Source organism: Accipiter gentilis, chromosome Z, assembly GCF_929443795.1.
Source record: "Accipiter gentilis chromosome Z, bAccGen1.1, whole genome shotgun sequence".
In the NCBI taxonomy this organism is placed as follows: Eukaryota; Metazoa; Chordata; class Aves; order Accipitriformes; family Accipitridae; genus Astur; species Astur gentilis.
Window position 1 is genome coordinate 652,489 of NC_064919.1, and position 23,420 is coordinate 675,908.

At 57.3% G+C, this 23,420-nt stretch overlaps 2 protein-coding genes across 3 annotated transcripts; both read left to right on the forward strand.

The window, feature by feature from the left end:
- The first annotated feature begins 523 nt into the window (after positions 1 to 523).
- On the forward strand, positions 524 to 3,985 carry BLVRB (biliverdin reductase B). Its single transcript, XM_049796615.1, has 5 exons — positions 524 to 721; positions 1,872 to 2,033; positions 2,332 to 2,421; positions 2,506 to 2,637; positions 3,707 to 3,985. The coding sequence occupies exons 1-5, from the start codon at positions 640 to 642 to the stop codon at positions 3,868 to 3,870; spliced, it is 630 nt and encodes a 209-aa protein (XP_049652572.1). The 5' UTR covers positions 524 to 639; the 3' UTR covers positions 3,871 to 3,985.
- An 800-nt stretch (positions 3,986 to 4,785) lies between these two features.
- On the forward strand, positions 4,786 to 22,985 carry SIPA1L3 (signal induced proliferation associated 1 like 3). 2 transcript variants are annotated; one of them, XM_049796564.1, is made up of 23 exons: positions 4,786 to 4,873; positions 5,945 to 5,998; positions 7,970 to 8,043; positions 12,787 to 14,349; positions 14,675 to 14,805; positions 14,968 to 15,156; positions 15,249 to 15,423; positions 15,522 to 15,625; positions 15,767 to 15,924; positions 16,872 to 17,448; positions 17,750 to 18,024; positions 18,665 to 18,913; positions 19,118 to 19,267; positions 19,375 to 19,502; positions 19,596 to 19,705; positions 19,869 to 20,302; positions 20,433 to 20,612; positions 20,734 to 20,896; positions 20,996 to 21,197; positions 21,285 to 21,431; positions 21,612 to 21,717; positions 21,915 to 21,996; positions 22,122 to 22,985. In XM_049796564.1, the coding sequence occupies exons 4-23, from the start codon at positions 12,984 to 12,986 to the stop codon at positions 22,269 to 22,271; spliced, it is 5,076 nt and encodes a 1,691-aa protein (XP_049652521.1). In that variant the 5' UTR covers positions 4,786 to 4,873; positions 5,945 to 5,998; positions 7,970 to 8,043; positions 12,787 to 12,983; the 3' UTR covers positions 22,272 to 22,985. The 2 variants fall into 2 exon arrangements, with proteins under 2 accessions (XP_049652521.1, XP_049652522.1); XM_049796565.1 differs by having other exon boundaries at positions 19,872 to 20,302.
- The last annotated feature ends 435 nt before the right edge of the window (positions 22,986 to 23,420 follow it).

Sequence of the window (23,420 nt, forward strand, 5' to 3'; positions counted from 1 at the left end):
ACCTGGTGGGGGGGACACGAATTGGGACCGTATGGACCTGGGGGGACAAGGATCGGGACCGTGTAAGCCTGGGGGGGAGCATGGATGGAGACCGTATGGACTGGGACCGTATAGACTGAAGGGAGGGGGGACCCGTACGGGGACCGTATGGACCGGGGAGGGGCATGGATCGAGACCGTATGGACTGGGACCGTATAGACGGGCGGGAGGCGGGGGGGGACACGGATCGGGACCGTATGGACCGGGGGGGCACCGGCTGGGGTGTATGAACCGGGACCGTATGCACCGGGGCGGGGGGGGCACGGACCGGCACCGTGCGGACGGGGACCGTATAGACTGAAGGGGGAGGGGGCCACGAATCGGGACCGTATAGACCGGGGAAGGGGACACGGACCCGGGACTGTGTGGACCGGGGAGGGCACGAATCGGGACCGTATGGACCGGGCCCGTATAGACGGGGGGAGTACGGACCTTCCACCCCCGTTCACTGGCCCGGCCCCCGGGGCATTGGGGGGAGGGGGGGGGCGTAACCGGGGCCCCGGGGGCGGAGCCAAACCCCGGTAGCGGGTGGTGGCACCGAGCAGCTCTCGGTGTCCCTGTGCGTGTGTCCCCCCCGCGGTGTGTGTGTGTGTCCCGGTGATGGCCACCGGGAAGAACATCGTCATCTTCGGGGCCACCGGCAGGACCGGGCTGGCCACTCTGGCCCAAGCCCTAGAGGAGGGTAAATGGGGGGGGGGGGGTGCGACATTTGGGCGGACACGGGACATTGGGGAGACCCCCTCCACTGCAGCCCCAAAAGGCTGAGGTGGGGAAGGCACCCCCGGGTTGGGGATGAGGAAGGTGGTGGGAGGGGGTTTGGGGGGGGGGTTGGGGTTGGGGGACGTCACTGGGGTTATGGGGGTCACTGGGGTTACAGGGGGGCATTGGGGTTATGGGGGGGTATTGGGGTTGGGGGGGTCATTGGGGTTATGGCGGGTATTGGGGTTATGGGGATCACTGGGGTTATGGGGGGGGCATTGGGGGATGGATGGGGACCAGGAGTTCGGTGGCACCCAGGGGGGTGTGGGAACTGGGGAAGGGGGGGGGGTCGTGAGGGCTGGGTAGGAGCTGAGGGATGCTGGGGGCATGGCTGGGCCTTATAGAGCCTCTGTGGGGCAGACCCAGCCTGTCCAGGCTATATAGAGGCTATATGTGGGCAGACCCAGCCCATTGGGGCCATATAGAACCTACATGGGGCCAAGGCAGCCTGCCTGGGGTAGATAAAGTTTATCTGGGGCAGATGCGGTCTGTTTGGGGCTGATAGAGCCCCTATGGGGCCGATAGAGCCTGTATGGGGCTGATAGCATCCATATGGAGGAAGGAGAGCCCCTATGGAGCACACATGGCCCCTTCGGGAAAGGCAGAGCCTGTATGTGCCATATAGAGCCTATATGGGGCAGGTGTGGGGACAGGCAGAGCCTCTATGAGCCGTATAGAGCCTATATGGGTTAGGCAGAGCCGCTATGGGGCAGATGTGAGGCCAGCAGAGCCTATATGAGCTGTATAGAGCCTATACAGATCAGGCAGAGCCGCTATGGGGCAGACAGAGCCTGTGTGGGCTATACAGAGCCCCTATGGGGCAGGTGTGGGGCCAGGCAGAGCCTGTATGAGCCATATAGAGTCTATATGGGTCAGGCAGAGCCCCTATGGGTCAGGCAGAGCCCCTGTGTGCCCCATAGAGCCCCTATGGGGCAGGCAGAAGGAATGCTGAGTCACCCCCTGCCCAAATTGCTGACTCATCATCACGTGATGGCAACAGGGCCCGATCTGGCCTCTGGGCCAAAGGTTTGGGGAACCCCCACCCATCCCTGGGTGCTGTGTGTCCCCCCCAGGGTACACGGTGACAGTGCTGGTACGGGATCAGGCCCGGCTGCCGGCCCAGCATCAACCGGCACGCGTGGTTGTGGGGGATGCACGGGACCCCGCGGCAGTGTCTGAGGCCGTCAGGGGACAGGACGCCGTCATCATCCTCCTGGGGACCAGGAATGACCTGAGTATGGTGACATCAGGGACCCTCCCCAACCCACCACCCACCCTGAAACCCCATAGATTTTGCGGTGACCCCATTGTCCAGGGACCTCCAATGTTGCAGGGGTCCCTGCACCCCATGGCCCTCTGGTTTTGGGGGGACCCTGTTGCCCTGGGACCCCATGGCCCCACAATCAGGCACCTGAACCCCCCCATCACCCCCAAACATGTTGGGCTGCCCCATATCCCCCCATCACCCCCAAAGTTTTGGGGGGCTGCCCCCTAATCCCTCCTTGCCCCCCCCCCCCCCCCGCCACCGCCCAGGCCCCACCACGGTGATGTCCGAAGGCACCAAGAACATCGTGACGGCCATGAAGACCCACGGCGTCCGCAAGGTGGTCGCCTGCCTCTCAGGTGGGTGTCCCCAATGTCATCATCGTTGTCCCCAAAAAAATATGGGGGTCCCCTACTCTGACCCCCCACTTTCCCCCCTCGCAGCTTTCCTGCTGTGGGACCTGCAGAAGGTGCCCCCCCGGCTGGTGCCGGTGACGGAGGACCACATCCGCATGCACCGTATCCTCCAGGATTCAGGGCTCGACTGCGTCTACGTCATGCCCCCCCACATCGCTGGTATGGGGGAGGGGAATGCACCCCAAAAATTGGGGGGGGGGCAGGTTTTATCCCATTTTAACCTCCTGTCCCATTTTATCCCAGTATCCCAGCTTATCCCTGTATCCCATTATATCCCCCATATCCCATTTTCCCTCCATATCCCATTTCATTCCCATCTCCAACATTATCCCCATATCCCATTTTATCCCCCATCCCATTTTATCCCTGTATCCCACTTTATCCCCTATCCCATTTTATCCCCATATCCCTTTCTACCCCCTATCCCATTTTATCCCCATATCCCGTTCTATCCTCCATCCCATTTTATCCCCATATCCCATATTATCCCTGTATCCCACATTATCCCCCGTCCCATTTTATCCCCAAATACCATCTTATTGCCATATCCCATCTTATGCCCATACCCTATTTATTCCCCTATTCCATTATCTCTTCATCCCGTTTTATCCCTGTATCCCACTTTATCCCTCATATTCTACTTCATCCCACTCTCCCCCATTATCCCACTCTCCCCCATTATCCCAGTCTCCCCATTATTACACTCTTTGCCGTTATCCCAGTCTCCCTGTTATCCCCCTATCCCCCATTATCCCAGTTCCCCCATTATCCTGCTATCGCCCAGTATCCCCCATTATCCCAGTCTTCCTGTTGTCCTGTTATCCCCCATTATCCTGGCCTCCCCATTATCCCAGTCTCCCTCGTTATCCCAGTCTCCCCCATTATCTCACTACCCCCATTATCCCAGTGCCCCCATTATCCTGCTATCCCTGATTATGCTGGTCTATCCCATTATCCCAGTCTCCCCACTATCCCAGTCCCCCTGTTGTCCGGTTATCCCAGTCTCCCTTGTTACCCCAGTCTCCCCCATTACCCTGCTCTCCCCTGCTTTCCCATTATCCCCATTATTCCAGTCTCCCTGTTATCCTGCTATCCATTATCCCAGTCTCCCCATTATCCCACTATCACCATTATCCCACTCTCCCCCACTATCCGTATCTCCCCATTATCCCGGTCTCCCTCGTTATCCCGGCCTCCCCCATTATCCGTGTCTCCCGTTATCCGGCAGACGACCAGCCGCTGACAGGGGATTACACGGTAACGGTGGGCGCATCCGGAGGCTCCCGGGTTATTTCCACGCACGACCTCGGCCATTTCCTCCTGCGCTGCCTCCACACCTCCTGCTACGACGGGAAAAGCGTCTACGTCTCCCGGGATTATTCCAAGGATTAGGGGGATCCCTCGGGATCGATCGGGGTGGGTGGTGGATCCCAGAAATACCCCCTAACTCCCCCCCGCGCATCCCCAGGGAGATTAAATCCAGGGTTTTTTCCCAGCCCGGATCCGGCCTTTTTCTGTTAGCTGAGCTGAATTAATTAGGGTGCTCCCCTAAGTAATGGGGGGGGGGGGGGTGTTCCGTCTGTCCGCGGCATCGTTAGGCTTAATTGGGGGGGGGGGCATCTTGCTGTGTTTTGGAGTGATGCTCGGGGAGGGGCCATCCCGGGATCTCGGTTGGTTTGGGAGCATTGCTGGGGGGGTCCTATGGGGCCGAGCCCCCCCCCACCCCGTACTCGTCGCACCCGCCGCCCGCCCCTTCCCGCGGGAACCGCTCCCGTCCGCGCCCTGTATGCAAATGAACCTCCAGCGCCGCGGCCAATCAGACGCCAGGCGTGGGCGGGGCCTCCCCCGCCGCGGGGGGGATCTTACCCCTTCCTTCCCGTACGTAAAATAAAGTTTCCCAGCCGCCCCTCCGATTGGCGCGTCTCCGCCGGCCCCGCCCCGAAGAACCCCCTGGGCGTGGCTTAGACCGAGCGAGCGAGACGGGTGGGGGGGCGGAACGCTGGCTCCTGATTGGCTGCGCTCCGCGTTCCATACCTTTCTGATTGGTCCCTGAAGGAGCTGTATGTAAATAAGAGGTCCCGCCGGGGGTGGAGGGGCTGTGCGGGGCGTATCCCTAGTTTGGGGGTCCCACCCCCCCACCCCCCCCAACTACAAACGAGGCTCCTGTTTCTTTAAGAACCCCAGCCGACCCGCAGCGCCCTCTGGCGGCGCGGAGGACGGCCACCCTCCCCTTCTCCCGAAGCCCCGCCCCTCCCTCAAGACTCCGCCTCCCTCCCTCCCCGGCGGCGTGCGCTTCCCCTCCCCTCCCTTAGTCGCCGCGCGCGCGCGCCGGCCGCAGGCTGCCCTCGCGCCGCTCGCCCGCCCCCCCGATTGGCCCGTGCCCTCGCGCCGCCGGGTGAGAGACCCCCCCCCCCCCTTCCCCCCGCTTCCTCCACGCGCCGCCTCAGTCTCCCCCGGAGGCTCGGGGGAGACGGACGGGGAACGGGGAGCTGCCGCTACCGCGTTTCTGTCAGGGAGGGCCCGGGCCTTTTGGGCCTGGCTTTTGGGCCTGGCGGGCGAGCGGGGAGGGGTCCCCGACAGCCTCCGGTTCCCCGCTTCCTTCTCCACGCTGGGTGGTGGCCGGCGTTACCGGGAGTTGTAGTCCTCGGGTACCGCCTGGGGCCTGGAGGGAGCGGGGTGGTGGTGTTGTGGGGGAACTACAACTCCCAGCGGCCCCCGTGAGGGAGGAGGGTAGGGGGGGAGGCCCTGAGGGGTGCGTCTGGGGGGCTGGAGAGGCCTGGGGCTTCGTGGAGGGCGGGGGGGGGGGCTTGGGGCTTCGGGAGGGGGGGTGGGAGAGGCCTGAGGTTTCGTGGAGGGGCTTGGGGGGAACGTGTTTGGGGGGGCGGCGGGGCTGGTGCACTTGGTGTCCCTATCGAGGCCTGTCGCTCCTTGCAGGGGGAGCAAAGACGCGGCTTTGCTGTTTGGGGGGGGCTGAGGGGAAAAGCTGGGGAAGGGGCTGCTCCCCCCCTCCTGCCACCAGCCCCTCTGGGGGGTGGGGCGCAGCTTCTGTGCCCTGCAGTGGAGCTCCCCCTACAATGGGGGAAGAGCTGTTGGGGGGGGGGCACTGCTGTGAAGGGGGTCACCCCGTGCCCCAGCAGTGAAATCCGTGACTCTTGGGGAGCAGTTAATGGGGCAGATGGGGCACCCACAACCTGACCTCATTGAGGCTGGAGGCAGAGGGGGGGGTTTCAATCAGCCTTTCATCACCTGGGGGTTTGTGTTGAGTTTTTCTTTTCTTATTTAACTAATTTTAAATAAAAACCAAAAGCCACCCAGCAGCTGATGTCAGCGGGGAAGGGGACACACACACACACACACCCCCACACACAACCCCATGGTGCAAAGGCTTTAACAAACCCCCCCGCCTTTGTTAGGCTGTTCCCCGACTTCCTTCTTGTTTATTGATATTATTCTTTTTCTCCCTCAGTTCTCGACGGGGAGCTCGTAATAAAAGGGGCTGCATCATCCTCACACTCGGCAGGTAGCTCCTTTAACCCCCCCCCCCGCCCCTGCAAACTGGGGGGGGGGTGGGTCAAACGAAGTTTTTGGGGTGCAACAGCGCTCTGAAAGCTAGGAGAGAAGCTGGAGACGGGGGGCCTTAAAGACAGCCCCCCAGGCCACCCCTGTGTTTTCCAGAGCTGCCTCCTCAGGGAGCAAATCAGCATGGGGAACTTGGAGAGTGCTGAGCGAAGGCAGCACGCCTCTTTTTGAGGTTAAACCGCGGGGGTTTGGGTATACCACAGGTCTGATTTGGCTGCGAAATGCTGCTGGCAGCGAGCAGGGGGGGCCCTGTAGTTGTATTTTTTTTGAGGGGGGGCCCACGGTGTTTTCTACTGGGACTTGGTGGATGTTAATAGATAATTATAAATTCAAGTCTTTATTTTTATTAAGTTTAAACTTAGTTCTGGCTTCCAAATTCCCCTCGGAAAAGATATTCCGCTGGAATTATTTTCTTTAAATCAGGGCAGGGAATAACCAGAAACCCCTTCAAAAAACCCAGAGCTCCCCCAAAAACCAGCCAGGGTTTCTCTGAACTCACACCACACCCCCCCAACCCAAGCATGCTGAAGCGAAACTGCCACAGGATTATTCCCTTTGTCCCTGGTATAAATAGGATTTGTTTGAGCTGGGGGGGGCGGAACTGTACAGATCCCGAAAGGTGGGATTTATTTTTCCTCATATAGTGAAAAAATGGGTTAATTTGGCAAGATTTTGGCATGGGAAGGGGGGGCAAACCTGCACAGGTGCCACGTTGGCAGGAGCTTCAGCTTTGCCCAGCTCCGTTGGGGAAATAATAATAATAAAAAATAAAACCCCTCCCCGAGCGTTGCGAAGCCTCCTCCTGCCAAGGTCGGGGCAGCAATTAAACGCAGGGAAACGATCGGGATATTATGCAAATGAGCTTGGGGCAGCATTGAGGGGGGTGGGGGTTGGGGCACCCCAAATTTCCAGGCCGTGCTTTCAGTGCTGCAGTCCCGGTACCTGTTCCTAATTTTCACACACCCCCTGCCCCTCCACCTCACCAAAATGCTGCTGCGAAACCTTCCCGCAGGTTATCAAAGGCGTATTTTTATTTTCTTTTTAATTAAATCCCCGTCGTCAAACTTGCCTCGTCCTGACCTATTTGCGAGGCCGAGTCGGGGCTGTTTGCTAACGAGGCGCTGCTAATGAGGATACGCTGACGGGCTTCTCTTGAGACCTGCATCCTTGCCACTGCGTGAGGGGCCTTTTCAGTTTATTTAGGAGTCGAGGAGGGGGGGGGTCCCGGGGCGACGACCTGCCTTCACCTACCCCCTCCCCCACCCCCCCCCCCCCCCATTAATTTCATCACTGAAAAGCCCACTTTGCCTTAATTTTTGGCCAGTAACAAGGCTGCCATTACTTCCCACTCACAGGTTCCAATGCTGCTTGGCTTTTTTGGGCGGCAGGATGGGCTTTTGTTTTTTGGAGGGGGGGGGGGGCACAAGCTCGGCATGGATTTGGCTCCACTTCCCCGCCTGGCTTCTGCAGGTTGGTGCTTGCTGCTTGGGCGAGCAGCTCCGCTCAGCTCACTTTGCCTGCTGCTTTTATCTGCGTTTGCTTTTGAGGGTTGGTTTTGGGGTTTATTTATCAGGTTTGGGCTTTTTTAGCAGCTTGTATTCACATTTAAAACCTCTCGCAGCAACACGATCACCATTCTTGTCTCCCTAACCCTTCCCCAGCTTCCGCATTGCCCCTTCATTCCTCTTCCTTCTGGTTTTTGAGCTCCCTGGAGCTTTTTTGAGGAGCAGAAATCCCAAATCCCTTGGAAATCCCAAGAACAGGGCGGCGGTTGAGGCCCTTGAGGTGTGACCCCATTTTTTAACAGTGTTCCGTGCTTCGGGAAGTTGTGCGGGTCAATCGCACCGGCGTGAGCCCACCCCTTCCCTAGGTGAAACTTTAAACCATTTCTTTATTTTTCTTTTTAATCCAGAGTTCCTCGTCAAACTTGGACCCAAGGGACGCCAGGAGCGCCGTAGGAGACCCCTCTTCCCAACCTCCACCCTGGTAAGGAGCTTTGCGCCCCTCCTCTTCATCACGGCTGTTCCAACAGTCGGACGCTGAGCCAGCCAGAAACCGTCGTCCCCTCCGGGCGAGGATTACAGCTCGTCCGACGTGTTTTTACAGTGAGACGTAGCATAAAAAAATAGATTTAACCCAGCGAAGGGGCCAAATCTGGGGGGATTTCATGGGGCGGGGCTGTGTCTTAACGAGCTCTTTCACTCTGGACAATAATTTATTGAAATATCCCGGTGTTTTGGCCAACCCCATCCTCAGGCACTGCCATCCTGAAGTGAGATAGCCGAGATCTCCACATTGGCACGTCCCTCGGAGCCCAGGCAAGTAGGAATTTGTCCGTATTTATGGCTGTGCTGAAAAAGCCTTTCGTTTGATTAGCGTTAATTAAGCTGTCTCCATCAGATAAAGGATAGGGAGATGGATCGGCTTGCCGATGAGGTCCCAGCTCAGGTTTTATCCCCTTTTTCCCCCCTTTTTGTGCTGAGAAAATTAATGGCATTCTCATTGCCCGGTAATGGGGATGATTTGGCTTTAACCACCCCCTAATTAAGCACAAAGTTGCCAACCTCTTCACTTAATTGCTTTACTAATTTCTTCTCCGTCTTGGCCATCGGTTGGTTTTAGTCTTGGCTCGTACCTGGAGCCAGGTTTGGCTCGGGCCAAGCGTTGGGAAAGCCACGGTGACCCCAGCCCCTCCCCAGCTAAACCCCTCTGCTCCTGAAGCATCTTTTTGGGGCTGTTTCATCCCCAAAGAGTCCCGGGATGATTTTTTTTTTTTCCTGGGAAGCGATGCAGGATGTATGCCTCGGCATCCCCCATTGGTAGCAAACCTGTGCCGAGGAGGGGAGAAGGAGCCAGCAGTGAATTTTGGGGTGATTTTGATCTCATTGGGGTCAACCAGGAGGCAGAAAGGACCACACGGGTCATTAAATCTTTATTTTTAATTGGAAATAGGCAGGGTCAGACTTTCTCCTCTGGCTCACGAAGGCATTTTGGATACGAAAGAGTTAAAAACTGTCGCTTCATTTATCAAAAGCCTGTGGTTAATAATTAAAATCTCTTTCCCTCCCCCCTCGTTAGCTGGGAAGGGCTGGGTCTTGCTTGTGCAAATTACAGCTTTGGCTCTGGAGCAGGAGGATTGGGTGCAAAAATCTAAATTTTGGGTTCCGCTGAGAGAGTGGGATTGAGCTGGGGGGGTTAAGCCTTTTCCTCAATTTATTACCCTAAATTAGGTCTGTGGGGTACGATGCAGCTCCTGAACCATTGCTTATCCCCATGCTGGGACCCCTTAGAAGGATTCAGGGACCTGGCTCTGCCCGGTGCTGGCAAACCTGGCACGATGCTACCGATGTCGGTGCCATCAGGTTTCCCCAGCATGGCTAAAATAAAAAATTAACGCCCTGCAATTAATCTTTCAGGCTTGTTCCGCTTTCCCTCAGCCTGTAGAGGCTTGGAGGGGGAAGAAGGATGTTGAGGGGGGGCCTCTTCCCATATTTTATGCTAAGAAATAGGACAATATTCCCTCGTGGATTGATTCCTGCTGGAGCAGGAGCCCAGCTCAGTGGATAACAACACCGTTAATTTGAGTTGCGGTGCTCTGGTGACGTAGAAATTGGATAAACGGATGCTGGAAATGTCGATCTGGGGGAGATCCCGGAGAGATTGGGAGTCTCCCCAAAACACGGGGCTGCCACAGGAATAAACAGGGAATAGACGCCGCTAAAAACGTTGTGAGATACTAAACCACTCTTTATTTTCCTCTAAAAGTAGCTCTGAAGCCCTAAAGGGCCATAAAGAATGGGAGGCAATGTATTTTTTCATAGCCGGTTCAGAGGGCTCATGCAGCATCCGAGGAAGGAAAAAAAATCCCCCTAAATCTTCCTGGTTGGGGTCATAACGACCACAGGAAGAGGGGACCCATCGTCCCCAGCTGCAGGTTTATTCTCCTGCATCCCTTTTTTGGGAAGAGCATCCTGGGAATCCTGTATCCTCATGGGTACAAACCTCCTCCCAAGAGTTCCCCAGCACTTCATCTTCATCTTCCCTCTTCGTCTTGGCGGCTGTTGGCAAGAGATTAAATGAGATTATTTCAAGAGGGGGATTAAAATGGGGGGGGGGGGGGGGGTGGGGGTGGTGTTTCTAGGAATAAAAGCCGTGGAGCAGCCACCTGATTTGGAGTGTCGGGGCATGAGAATTGGCACAGAGTGGTCTTGGAACCCTCCTGGGTTAGGCTCTGCTTTGGTTTAAATCCCTAAATCTGGTTATTCCTCACCTCTCCACTGTATTTTAATCCAAATTTGGGTAATTTGGAGGCTTGCAGAAGGAAGAAGAGGGTCTCTCTCCTACCAGGCGCGATGCTCCGTAGCGGGATACAGATGGATTTAATTAATCACCCGCCGATTCGCAGCCCGGGTGAGGGGCTTGCCACTGGAGGAATGTCAGGCGCCGTTTTTGGGGTGGAGAGGCGGATTTATTAATTGCCGATGTCTATTTTCAGCCTGAAGGGGTGACAACGGTGGGTGATGCTGCAGTTTGGGGGGAAATGCTGATGGTTTGTCAGATTAATCCAAAACCCTCGAGTTTTCCAGATAATGCAGGGATTTAGAAATCTGTTCTGAAGATGGGGTTGTTGGTTATTTTTGCCCAGCGGCTCCAGATCTGGGATGGGACAGTGGGATTTCATTTCCGGCTCCTTTCCCAAATCAGGATGGCCTGAGGAGGAACTGGAAAAGCATCATCATCACCTTCTTCCTCCTCCTGCCACCCTGCTCCTGCTTGGCAAAGGGTAGAGTCTTTAGCTGATTATTTTTTTTTGAGTATTTTTAGCTTATTTTGGGTCATTCCTCCCCAGATTCAATGAATAAAAGGGGGTTTTTGGGACACTGTGTCCCTACAGTAACCAGCGCCACCGTGGGAAGAGGAATTTTCTTTGGAAAAAAGAGTTTTCTTTGGATTTTTGGGGGGAATAGAGGGAAGCGTATGTATTCTGCAAATATATCTTTACCCTTGGAGGAGCCGGTGAAGGGGAAGTTGACGCCGGGACCCAAAACTGGGCATTATACCCCAAAAAGCCTCAACCGGGAGCCCCGATCTCATCGCCCAGCTTTGCCCAAGCTCCTTCCCATGGGATGTAGCGGAATTATTGCCGGTGAGACCTGGCATTGACAGCTGGGGATGCTTCTCTGAGGAGATCTGCCTTTGTACCTGCTGCCCGCTCGTTAGGCTGCATTTAATTAAGGCTTTCAGGTATTGATTTAACATCCCCTCCCAACAGATGTGATCTTAGCCGGCTTGCGGTGTAATTAGCGGGGATTAGGTAAGCACCGGACAGGAGAGGAGGCTTGGCCACCGTGCCGGTGTAGGTTAATGCCCAATGCAGACAGATTAAGACTTGTCTGTCCGTCTGTCCATCCCGAATCTGCCAGCAGCGAGCTGCCTCAGGGCTCTGGCTTCGCAAGATCCCGGTGGAGAAACCAAAGCAGGGTTGGCAAACTGGAGACAACCGAGAAGGCTAAGGGACTCAGGAGCTCTTTCAGCAAGCTCTTCCCATACCTCTCAAGTGGATTGAGCTCAAGGAGCAAAATCCTTCCCTGTGCAGGAGAAGGTCAGATTCGAGACCACCTGAGGAACCTCAACGGATACAAGTTACTGATCAACCATTTGGAGGCAGGAGTTGAAGGCAAGTTTGCTGGTGATACCCAACTGGGAGATGCTGTTGACTCTCTTAAGGGACAAGAAGCCCTTGTAGAGGGATCTGGATAAATCGGAGCATTGGGCAATGCCCTTAACAACATGCTCCACTCTTGGTCAGCCCCAAATCAGTCAGGCGGTTGGACCAGATGATCGCGTAGGTCCCTTCCAACTAAGTCTGTGGGACCAACTGAGGTCCATCCCTGAGTCCTGAGGGACTTGCCAAACTGCTCTTCCAGGAAGGTCATGGCAGTCAGGTGAAGTCCCCAGAAGACCAGAGAAAAGGGACTTTCCACTGGTTTTAAGAAGGGTGGAACTACTGACCTGTCTGCCTCCCCTCTGTGCCTGGGAAGATCATGAGAAGATCCTTCTCGAAGCTCTGCAAAGGCACGGGGAGGACAGGGAGGTGATTCAAAACAGCCAGCGTGGCTTCACCAAGGCCAAGTCTCATTCAGCCGACCTTCTACAAGAGAGTGACTGGATCAGCGGACAAAGGAATGTGAACGGAGAACAGAGAAGGACTTGAGGTTACTGGTAGATGAAAAGCCCAAAAAGCCAACCGGATCCTAGGCTGCAGCAGAAGAAGCGTGGCCAACAAGTTGAGGGAGATAATGCTCCCCCTCTTTTCCGATGAGATCCCACCTGCAGCGCTGTGTCCAGGGGTCTTCAGGACAAGAATGATGTGGATCTGTTGGAGTGGGAGGCCACGGAGATGGTCGGAGGGCTGGGACACCTCTGCTATGAGGAAAGGCCGAGAGCTGTGCTTGGTCAGCCTGGAGAAGGCGCCTCTTGGCTCTTTAATACTCATGGGGACAGACTTTCTAGTAAGGCCTGTTTCGATAGGGCACGGGGGAATGGTTTTAAGCTAAAAGAGAGGAGATTTGGACTAGATGGAAGGAAGAAATCTGTTACGGTAAGAGTGGTGAGGTTGCCCAGAGAGGTGGGGGTTGCTCCATCCCTGGAAGGATTCCCACCAAAATAATCCCATGGTGTTCACGCTTGCTATACTAACCCTCTGCTCTTCCCCCCTCTTCACTATAGGATGGCCCGGGAGATGTGACAGCACCCAGTGTGAGCACTGATGCCAAGGAGAACCATGTGGCAGCAGTGCAGTGAAGCCAAGCGTCACAGGGTTTTGCTCGCTGGAAGCCGGACGGCAGCGATGGAGGCCGTTCCAGCATGGCAGCGGCAATGAAGGGCCCTGTCCCCCTGACTCAGCTCGGCTCTGGCACCGGACCATGAGCTCCCACCGCCCCCCGCGGCACGACGGCACCGATGCTGAGGGTTGCCCAGCGGCATTTTGGGCGCAAAATGGCAGTGTGCCAGCAGTGGGGGGTGAACCCCCTCGCCTGGCCACCACCACACCAGCCGTGCCCAAAATGGGGGTGCGTGCCCGCATTGCTGACTGGCCCCCCAAGAGAGACGCTGTCAAGGACCCCCCTGCTGGCACCAGCCCGTGCCGGGAGGCAGCAGGCAGCCGGGATGCCGCTTGCTGCCGGGGTTTTGCCAGCGGGCAGCAGCCCCTCACCAGCGTTTCAGGCTTTAAGGCCCTTCACCGCCTGGCACGGCGGCGATCCAAGGACGTGGAATTTCAGGAGGGGTGGCCCTGTTCCCCAGCAAGGGGCTTGGCACCACTGCGGCACCGGAGCAGCAGCGAGGTGACGCTGAGCGAGTGTGACCCGGAGGAGCCAGTGGAGCCACGGGGGACCAAACTGGGGGGAGCCACTGGACTTTTCCGTGAGTATGGTAGCACGTCCTCTATTGACGTGCAGGGCATCTCGGAGCAAAGCTTCTTCGATATGCTCAATGAATTTCGGACCAAGAAGCCGGATCGGCGAGCCACGACGCCCGAGCGTCTTGGGGAAGCTGGTTTTCCTTCAGGATCATATTCCGGGATCAAGACGGAGGGTAGGAATGGGCCCCGGGACGAGCCGTTGGTGCAGTCCAAGGAGAAACCCCGCAGGAGGTGTCCCAAAGGTGATGCTGGAGGAGAATCCATCTTCAAGAAGCTCCGGAGCGGCCGAAATGAGGGGGAGCCGGGGAAGGAGCCAGAGGAGCTGCGGGCACCAGACCCAGGCAAGGGTTGGGTGTGCCAGAAGAGTTTCGCCCACTACGACGTGCAGAGCATGCTCTTTGACCTCAATGCCGTGGCCATCAATCGCGCCGTGGTAGCCCAACGGCGAAACACCACCACAGGCGCCTCAGCCGCTTCAGCCGCCACTGTTCGTGCCAGTGGGTTGGGAGGATCGGATCCGGCATTCGCCAGCACCGAGGACCTTAACTGTAAAGAGAATTTGGAGCATGATGTGGGGGATAACACCAGCAACGAGCTTCTCCTCAGCTGCCCCCATTTCCGCAACGAGATCGGCGGCAGCGGCGAGCGCAATGTCAGCTTCTCCAAAGCCTCGGTGGGTTCCCCAGGGATCCCAACGGTTGAGGGGGGCTTCCCGGAGCCTGCCCTCGATGTACGCCCCACCAACGCTGGCATCTCAGTGCTGGAGGTCCCCAAGGAGCTGCAGAGGAACCCCAATCGGCTCAAGCACTACAGCGTCGAGCACGTGGACCTTGGTGCTCGCTATTACCGGGATCATTTCCATGGCAAAGGTGAGGGGGTGCACACTGGGGGTATTTTGGGGGGTCCACAGCTTCGCCTCATTGCTGCGAGAGCCTGGGGGACACTGATGCTGGCCTTTACGTCCCCTGTAATGATTGGAGGGTGCAACCTGCTCTTAAAGGCCCCCTCAAAATCCTTCCTCAGAAGCAGGGGAGGTTGGAATGTCACTGGGGTACACCCAGCTCCATCCCCACCTCGCCATTACGGGGCTGGGCTGGTAGGAAAGGTCACAGTGATGACTCCTCTGTCCCCCTGCCTCTGGCTCCTGCGTGTCTGCCCCCGCCATGCATCTTCCATCCCTGTTTTTCTCACCAGAGCACTCTAACTACTTCGGGGTAGACGAGAAGCTGGGCCCGGTGGCTGTCAGCATCAAACGGGAGAAGCTGGAAGACCACAAGGACCATGGCCCCCAGTACCAGTACAGGATCATCTTCCGGACCAGTGAGGTACATTGCCGTGGCAGGGGGACACAAAAACCAGTTTGGGAATGGGAAGACGTGCCCATGGGTCTGTTCCTGCAGGGGCCATGCCTGGCCCAGTGGACTTCCCATCAGGACTCGAGGTGCTTCACTGTCCTTTTTTCCCCCACCCCCCTTATTTTTTCCCAGCTGGTCACTCTGCGCGGTTCCATCCTGGAGGATGCCACCCCTACTGCTACCAAGCACGGGACGGTCCGGGGACTCCCACTGAAGGATGCCCTGGAATACGTCATCCCGGAGCTCAACATCCACTGCTTGCGCCTCGCCATTAACACGCCCAAGGTCACCGAGCAGCTCCTCAAACTGGATGAGCAAGGGGTGAGTGGCAACAGGGACAGAACAGGGGTCCTGTCGGCTCCTTAGAGGGGGCAGGGGGGGAACGTGGCTGACCCCCCAGCTCTTCCCTGCAGCTCTGCCGGAGGCACAAGGTGGGCATCCTCTACTGCAAAGCCGGGCAAAGCTCGGAGGAGGAGATGTACAACAATGAGGATGCAGGACCCGCCTTCGAGGAGTTCCTCTCCCTCCTTGGGGAGAAGGTTTGCCTGAAAGCCTTCAGCAAGTACGCAGCCCAGCTGGACACCAAAAGTGAGTAACACGGGGTCCCATTCATGGTGAAAAGAGGTGGGTGGGACACACAGGGACCCCCACCTACCTGACCACCTGCCTCCCCCCCGCCCCTGCAGCCGACTCCACTGGCACCCACTCCCTCTACACCACGTACCAGGACTACGAAATCATGTTCCACGTCTCCACTATGCTCCCCTACACCCCCAACAACCGGCAGCAGGTAACTACCCCATTCCCAGACTGGTTTTTGCCCCACCACTGCAGATTTGGGGCTCTCCATCCCCAGATCATGCACAGGCATGGTGGTTTGGGGACTGTCTGTCCGTCTGGGGCTCAACCATCATTTGTATTATTGTTCTAGCTGCTGAGGAAGAGGCACATAGGGAACGACATCGTCACCATCATCTTCCAAGAACCTGGAGCTTTACCTTTCACCCCCCAAAATATCCGTTCCCACTTCCAGCATGTCTTTATAATCGTCCGAGCCCACAACCCCTGCACCGACAACGTCTGTTATAGGTGAGCCCCCATACACCCCCTGCCACAGCCGAACCGTGTCCAAGGGGCTCTGGATTCAGGGCCTGCCTACAGCTGGAGCAAGGGGCTGTTTGCCTCATGTGAGGGTTGGTATGGAGATTTATCCCATGCTTCCGGCTTCTTTAAAACAACTGGAGCATCGGAATAGGGGTGAAGGCAGTCAAATCCCGTTGACGGCCAGTCCCTGTGGCTCAGTGTTTGGTTAATATCATTATCAGTGATCTGGAGGAGGGGATCGAGCCTACCTTGGGTTTGCCAAGTTGGGAGGAAGCATTGGATCTGCTTGAGGACGGGGCAGGAAGGCTCTAAAGAAGGATACGGACAGACTAGATCGATGGGCTGAGGAAATTCAACAAGGCTGAGTGCCGGGTCCTGTGCTTGCGTCACAAGAACCCCAGGCTGGAAAAGGATTGGCTGAAGATGGGCCGGCAGTGCGGCCAGGTGGCCAACAGCATCCTGGCGTGTATCGGGAATAGCGTGGCCAGCAGGACTAGGGAAAGGATTGTCCCCCTGTGCTCGGCACCTCAACTGCCATGGTGGCTTCTGGGCCCCAAGAGAGATTGAGGTGCTGGAGCATAGCCAGAGAAGGGCAACAGAGCCGGTAAAGGGTCTGCAGAATGAGTCCTGTGAGGGCACTGCACTGGGGGAGATTTAAATTGAATATTAGGAATGATTCCTTCACGGAAAGGGTTGTTGACCACTGGAACAGGCTGCCCAGGGAAGTGGTGGAGTCACCATCCCTGGAGGGATTTAAAAGATGTGTAGATGTGGCGCTTGGGGACATGATTTCATGGTGGGCTTGGCAGTGTGTGGTTAAAGCTTCGACTTGATGATGGTCTTAAAGGTCTTTCCAACATAAGTGATTCCGCAATTCTATAATTCTGTCAAAGCCAAGTGACCCTAACCAGTTCTCCTTTCCATCCCCCAAGCGTGGCCGTCACCAGGTCCAAAGATGTCCCACCCTTCGGACCCCCCATCCCCAACGGCATCACGTTCCGCAAATCTGACGTCTTCCGAGATTTCTTGCTGGCCAAGGTGATCAACGCGGAGAACGCTGCTCACAAATCGGACAAATTTCACACCATGGCTACTCGAACCCGGCAGGAATACCTGAAGGATCTGGCTGAAAACTGTGTCACCAATACTCCTATCGATTCCGCTGGGAAGTTCAACCTCATCTCACTGGCTTCCAAGAAGAAGGAAAAGACAAAGGCCCGAGCCGGGGCCGAGCAACACAGTGCAGGGGCCATTGCCTGGCGTGTTTCCGCTCAGGATTTTGCCCGGGGAGTGGAGATTGCTTGCGCCTTGGGTATTTCCAATGAATTCGTGGTCTTGCTTGACCTCAGCGCCAAGGAGGTGGTCTTCAACTGTTTCTGCGGGGACGTCATTGGCTGGACTGCCGACGCTTCCACTGTCAAGATCTTCTATGGCCGAGGAGATCACATCTTCATCCGGGCGGCCGAGGGTGGCCCCGAGGACATCAAGGAGATTGTGCAGAGGCTGAAGGTGAGCCTCCGAAACAAAAAAACCTTGACCTCCGTCCCCTCCCCAAGTTTGTGTAGGTCCTACTTAAATGCAGATGACGTACTTGGGATGTTTTCCAATGCAGACGAGATCTGGGCTTTGGGAAAGTGGGGGAAAACTCCCCTCTGAGGTGGTAGGGAAGGGCTGTGGTGGGGCCGAGGCTGGCTGCAGGATGAGAGGCAGGGAGGATTTGAGGGTTGTCGAGCAAACGGATTTTGGAGGAGCTATGTGGTGGGTGTGAGCCCCCTCTCTGCTGTCTGTCCGTCCTTTCCCATGACCCCAGGTGATGACAGATGGCTGTGAGACAGTGGACATGACCTTGAGGAGGAACGGGCTGGGCCAGTTGGGCTTCCACGTGAAGTATGATGGGACAGTGGCCGAGGTGGAGGATTATGGCTTTGCCTGGCAAGCTGGTTTGCGACAGGGCAGCCGGTTGGTGGAGATTTGCAAGGTGGCAGTAGTAACCCTCACCCACGACCAAATGATCGACCTCTTGCGGACCTCTGTCACGGTTAAGGTTGTCATCATCCCACCCCACGAGGATGGAGCCCCTCGCAGGTAGGTGGTGGCTTTGAGGGGGGACACACACAAAGAAGCCACCATTGCCATCTGCCCCTGCAAGCCCAGCTTTTCTCCCAAAGCTTTTGTGAGCAAAGCCCCCTGAGCAGCCAGGGATTGGTGGGGCACAGAGCAGACGTCACCCACAGGGACCTTCCCGTCCCTGGCGTGGGCACACAAAGCCTAATTAAAACCAATTAACAATGGACAAAGTCTCCAGGCTTTGGAGAATATCCCCTTTCTGTCACTTAATACAGTGCCCCATCCCGGTCACGGGGTTCAGACCCTTCATCATGCAAAGCTGGTGGCAGACCCCTTGCCGGCAGGTTTTTGAGGGGTGGGGGTATTTTTGGGTTGGGGTGTCCTGCTTTTCCTGTATGCGGCTAAGTCGGCCACGTCCACGCATCGGGCGGGAAGGCGAGACTGCTGATACGATTAATTAATCATTAAATTGTAATTAAATAGCCTGGAAAGATGTTGCTTTGCCTGGGATGGGATGGTTCTGGCTAAAGTCCTGCCAGGCACTGGTTTCGGTGGCACTGGCCAGCTTCATGTGCCATAAACACAAAGTGGTGCCAGCTTTGGTGTTTACGGCATGAAGCCGGCAGTGCTTATGGCATGATTGCCACCGGTTTCACAGGGGCTGGGCTGAGACCTTGGAGATAAGCAACACGGAACCGAAGGGAGAGACTGAGAGTTTGCCATCTGGCTACCGCCCACCATACCGGAGCAATGCCGGCTGGCAATGGAGTGGGCCGGCCTCACACAACACGGCTCTGGCTAGTAAATGGGCTGAGCCGCTGGCCCTCGGCCATGGTCAAGCGATCAGCCGGTCGGCCAAGCAGCCCACCGTGCCCTACCGGGAGCCGCAGCCCCTGCACAGCAAGAGGTGAGGTACCGGGATGGGGGCAAGGACGGCGGCCAAACACGGCCCAGCTCGAGGTTTTGGCAGAGAGCGGCTTCTCTGCATCCTCCCCAATTGAATTCCAGCTGTTGGCCAGCAGCTGCTGGTCTTGCCTGCTCTGGAAGCGTGGGCAGGAGCAAGGACAATTCCTTATTTCCCACTTCTTCCTGCATGTATCTGCGGAGCCAGACCAGTCAGCTTTCCCGAAACCCCCCATCCCACCTCCTCCTCGCCGGCGGGAACGGAGAGGGCGCAGCCGTACCGGCAGCCTTCGGGCAGCTTCTCTGCACCGGGCAGTGCTGGGACAGCCTATGCTCGCTATAAACCCTCTCCAGAGAGGTGGGTGACCACTGCGGGGACCCTCTGGGGTCCCATGGGTGCAAATCAGGGAGGAACATCAGCATTTTGGGGTGGGAGCTCAACCCGTCCCCCTTTTCCCTTTGCAGGTATGTTGCCTCGCAGCGGCCACCATTGCCCTTCGAGCCACACACCGGCCATGATGGCCCCTCCAGCGGTGACTCCTCATCCGGGGGGCTCAGTAGCCATGAGAGCACCATGGAACGGCACAAACCAGGTATGGTAAAGCGGGTAGAGCCAAGGGATGCCGCAGTGTTACCCCCGCGATGGACCTTTGGGGTCAAGGGTGGCCTCTCTGGTGATGTTGCAGAGCCGTTGTGGCATGTGCCGGCACAGTCCAGGTTGCCGGGAAGCAGCGGGAGCAAACGATCCGGCAGGCAGGAACCGACGGGCAAGGATTCTCCCAACCGGCACTCCAAGGTGAGCCATCCCTCGGGCTCAGAAGCTCTGGAGTCCCTCACGGAGACTTTGGAAGCAATGGGGTGATCTGTGGGAGGGCCCCCCCCCCCCCCTCCTTTTCCCCTTTTGGGGAAAGCCCAGACGCCAGGGTGATGGGCGGGGCGGGTTGCTGTGGCTGTCCCAGCAGGGTGACACGCAGTATTCAAGCCACTCCAGCAGCAACACGCTCTCCAGCAATGCCTCCAGCAACCACAGCGATGACCGTTGGTTCGATGTTCCTGATCCCATCGAAACCGAACCGGATCCCCTCTCCAAAGGCGGTTCCAGCGACAGCGGCATCGATACCACACTCTACGCCTGCAGCCCTGCCGGCGGCGGCAGTGGAGGGGCTGGTCCCAAACCCCCCCGCCCAGCATCACAGAGGGACAAGGTCCCCAAAACCCCCTCGGCATCCTACACCGGTTTGCAGGATGATGGTGTCCATCCCGGTGACAAGAAGAGGGAACCGTCCCCAACTGTCAGTACCGGCAGCCAGGGTAAAAGCTATCGGCATAAAGTGGGGACCCCTGGAGCCTCGGGGACCCCTGGCAGCAGCCCTGATCCTTTCAAGCAGCCCAGGTAAGAGCCCTCCCCCCCCAACCACTGGGAAGGTACTGCATCCCCCCCAACCTTTGGTGGGGGGAGGGCAGTGTGGGGCACGATGCCTGCACCCCTTTTCCCTATGGTGAGCCTCGCTTGTCTTCCCCAGCAGCTCAAACCCACGGCTGGGCTACCCTGGCTACAAAACCCCCTCAGCCGAAACCCCTCGGCCCCCCCACACCTCCCAGCTTTCTGCTTCGGTTCCCAAATCCTTCTTCTCCAAGCAGACGGTCAGGAACAAACATGCCACAGGCTGGAAACGTGCTGATGATGCGCAGGATCCCAAAAAGTAAGTGCCAGGGAGGGGGGATGGTGAAGGCTGTGGGTCTTGGACACTCTAAAAAGGATCTTATTGGGGGGGGATGATGGGGGGGGGTCCCGGCACGGTCTCAGCCCCCTCTGTGTGACAGGCAGGTGGACGCCAACACTAAGAACGTTTTTGGGCAGCCGCGACTGCGAGCGTCACTGCGGGATCTACGTTCCCCCCGTAAGAGCTATAAATCCACCATTGAGGATGACCTCAAGAAACTCATCATCATGGACAGCGCCGCACCGGAACCGGAGAGAGCTGGGGTGAGCCGGGCTTTGTCCTGGGTTAAGGTGGGGATGGGGCGGGGGTGTCCTTTTGTTGTGGGCAGGGGGTCACCCCACTTTCTTTTGGCCCCTGCTTAGTCCCCGCAGAAAGGGCTCCAGCGGACGCTGTCGGATGAGAGCCTGTGCGGCGGGCGGCGGGACGTCGGTTATGCCACTGGTGCAACAGCAGCGGCGTCCTTGGACACTGACGTCCTCTTCACCAGCGCCTATCCCTCCAGCACCTTGCCTAGCCGCCGGCAACACCCCCCCACTGCCAACGGCAGCCTCCCCGAGAAGAAATGTGAGCAAAAAGGGATATGGGATACAGATATTTTTTTTTGGGGGGTGGGGGTGTCACTTGTCCTGATGGCACCTCTTGTCACTGCAGCCGCCATCTCCGCCTCTGAGCTGTCCCTGGCCGAAACACGGGACAAGCCCCCCCTTCGCCGGATTGACCCTGGGATGATGCCTTTGCCAGATACGGCAGCCGGGCTGGAGTGGTCCAGCCTGGTGAATGCCGCCAAAGCCTATGAAGGTAGGGCTCTGCCCCTCCCCCTCCCCCCCCCCCCCCCCCCCCAAAAAAAAAGCCTCTGTGTGTGTGTTCCCTACACAATGTGTGCCCCCCATTTTGGGGTACAGGATTCCCTCCATCCCCATCTGCGGGGGGGTGGGGGGGGCGGGAAGATGGATGCTGAGGCGGCAACTGCCTTCACAGTGCAGAGAGCCGTCTCCCTCTTCTCCCTCACCGACTCGGCGCTGAGCCCTGACCCCCCTGTGCCCCCTGAGAGGCAGCCGACGCCACGGGGGGGGCCCCCCCTCAGGTATGGGGCTGGTGGGTGAGTGGCAGTGGTCAGGGGGACACACTATCCCAGGGTCCTGGGTGTCTCCTGTCCCCCCTCCCTCAGTTATGGGGCAGGAGCGTGGGGGCCACCCTGGGGTCCTTGGTTGTGGGGTCGGGGGCGGGGGGACACCTCGGGGTCCCCAGGTCCCCCCAACGGCGTCCATCTGTCCCCTGCAGCCAGCCCCCACCCCTGGATCTGCCAGGGAAGGTCTCCCAGTTGGAAGCCATGTTGAAACAGCTCCACAGCGACCTGCAGAAGGTAAGGGGCTCAGAGAGGTGGGGGGGACTGTGTGTCCCCGTCCCCTCCCCATCAGAGCACGCTGAGCAGTGGGGTGTCATTGTGTGTGTGTCCCCACCACGGGACAACCCCTTTTCCCCCCCCAGGAGAAGCAGGACAAGGTGGTGCTGCAGGCAGAGGTGGCCAACCTGCGGCAGAACAACCGGAGGCTGCAGGAGGAATCGCACTCAGCTGCCCGGCAGCTCCGACGTTTTGCCCGGATATTCTCCGGTGCAGTTGAGAAAGAAGAGCTGTGAGCCGAGGGGGGGGCCTCCCCCCCCCGGGGACCCCTGGGGACACTGACACCCCCGCCTCCCCGGGTCACTAATCTCCTTGGGGACACCAGCCACCCTCCCACCCCCGTCCTAGGGCTGGCTGGAATGTCCCTATGGGACTGGGAGCAGCCTGAAAGGACTGAGGGCATCCGTATGGGACTGGGAGCATCCATATGGGGTCAAGAGCATCGCTATAGGGCCACAAGCCACCATACTGGGCCAGGACCATCCCTGCAGGAACAGAAGCAGCCCTATGGGACTGGGAAATTCTATACAGGGCCAAGAGCCTCCATATGGGACTGAGGGTATCCATATAGGGCTGGGAGCATCTCTGTAGATACAGGAGCATCTATATAGGGCCAGGAGCCACCACCGGGGACTGAGAGCCTCCATATGGGACCATAAGCTTCTACAGGGGGCTGAGGGCATCTGTATGGGACCAAAAGCCTCCCTGTGGGACTGGGAGCCTCCATATGGGGCCGGGAGCTGCCCTAGGCACCCATATACAGCCAGGAGCAGCAGGCAGGGGCTGGAGCTGGGGTAGAGGGGGGGGGTTCACCGCAAAGGCAATAAGGGGGTGAGAGTCCCCCCCCAGCCCCTTTTTTTTTGGGTGCAAACTCATGAATAATAATAATGAATAATATAATAATTAATAATAATAATCTTCCAGGAGAGTTTGAGGCGTAACGAAGAACCTAATGAGCACTTTCTCCAAAAAAAAAAAAACCCAACAAAAAAAAAAAAAAAAAAAAAAACAAAACCAAAAAAAAAAAAAAAAACAAAAAAAAAAAGGAAAACCTAAATTATTTTCTAGAGGAAACAATGCCCCGAGCGGCTCAGGAAGGGTAAAACCCCCCCGCGCGCCCCCTCCCCAAACTCCTTCCCCCCTCCTCAAATCTTCTTTATAAAACACTATATTTGTATAAATTGCACCGTTTCTAACCTTATTTTTGCCTTTTTTCTATCCATTTTCTGCACTGGGGGGAGGCGGGAGGGGGTAAGCAGTTGCTGGGGGGGGGGGCAGAATGGGCATTGTGAACCCTGCTGGCCCCCCCACACACACCTGAGGGGGTCCATGAGAATTCCCCCCACACTTTGTGTATATGGGAGCATGTATATTATTTTATATGG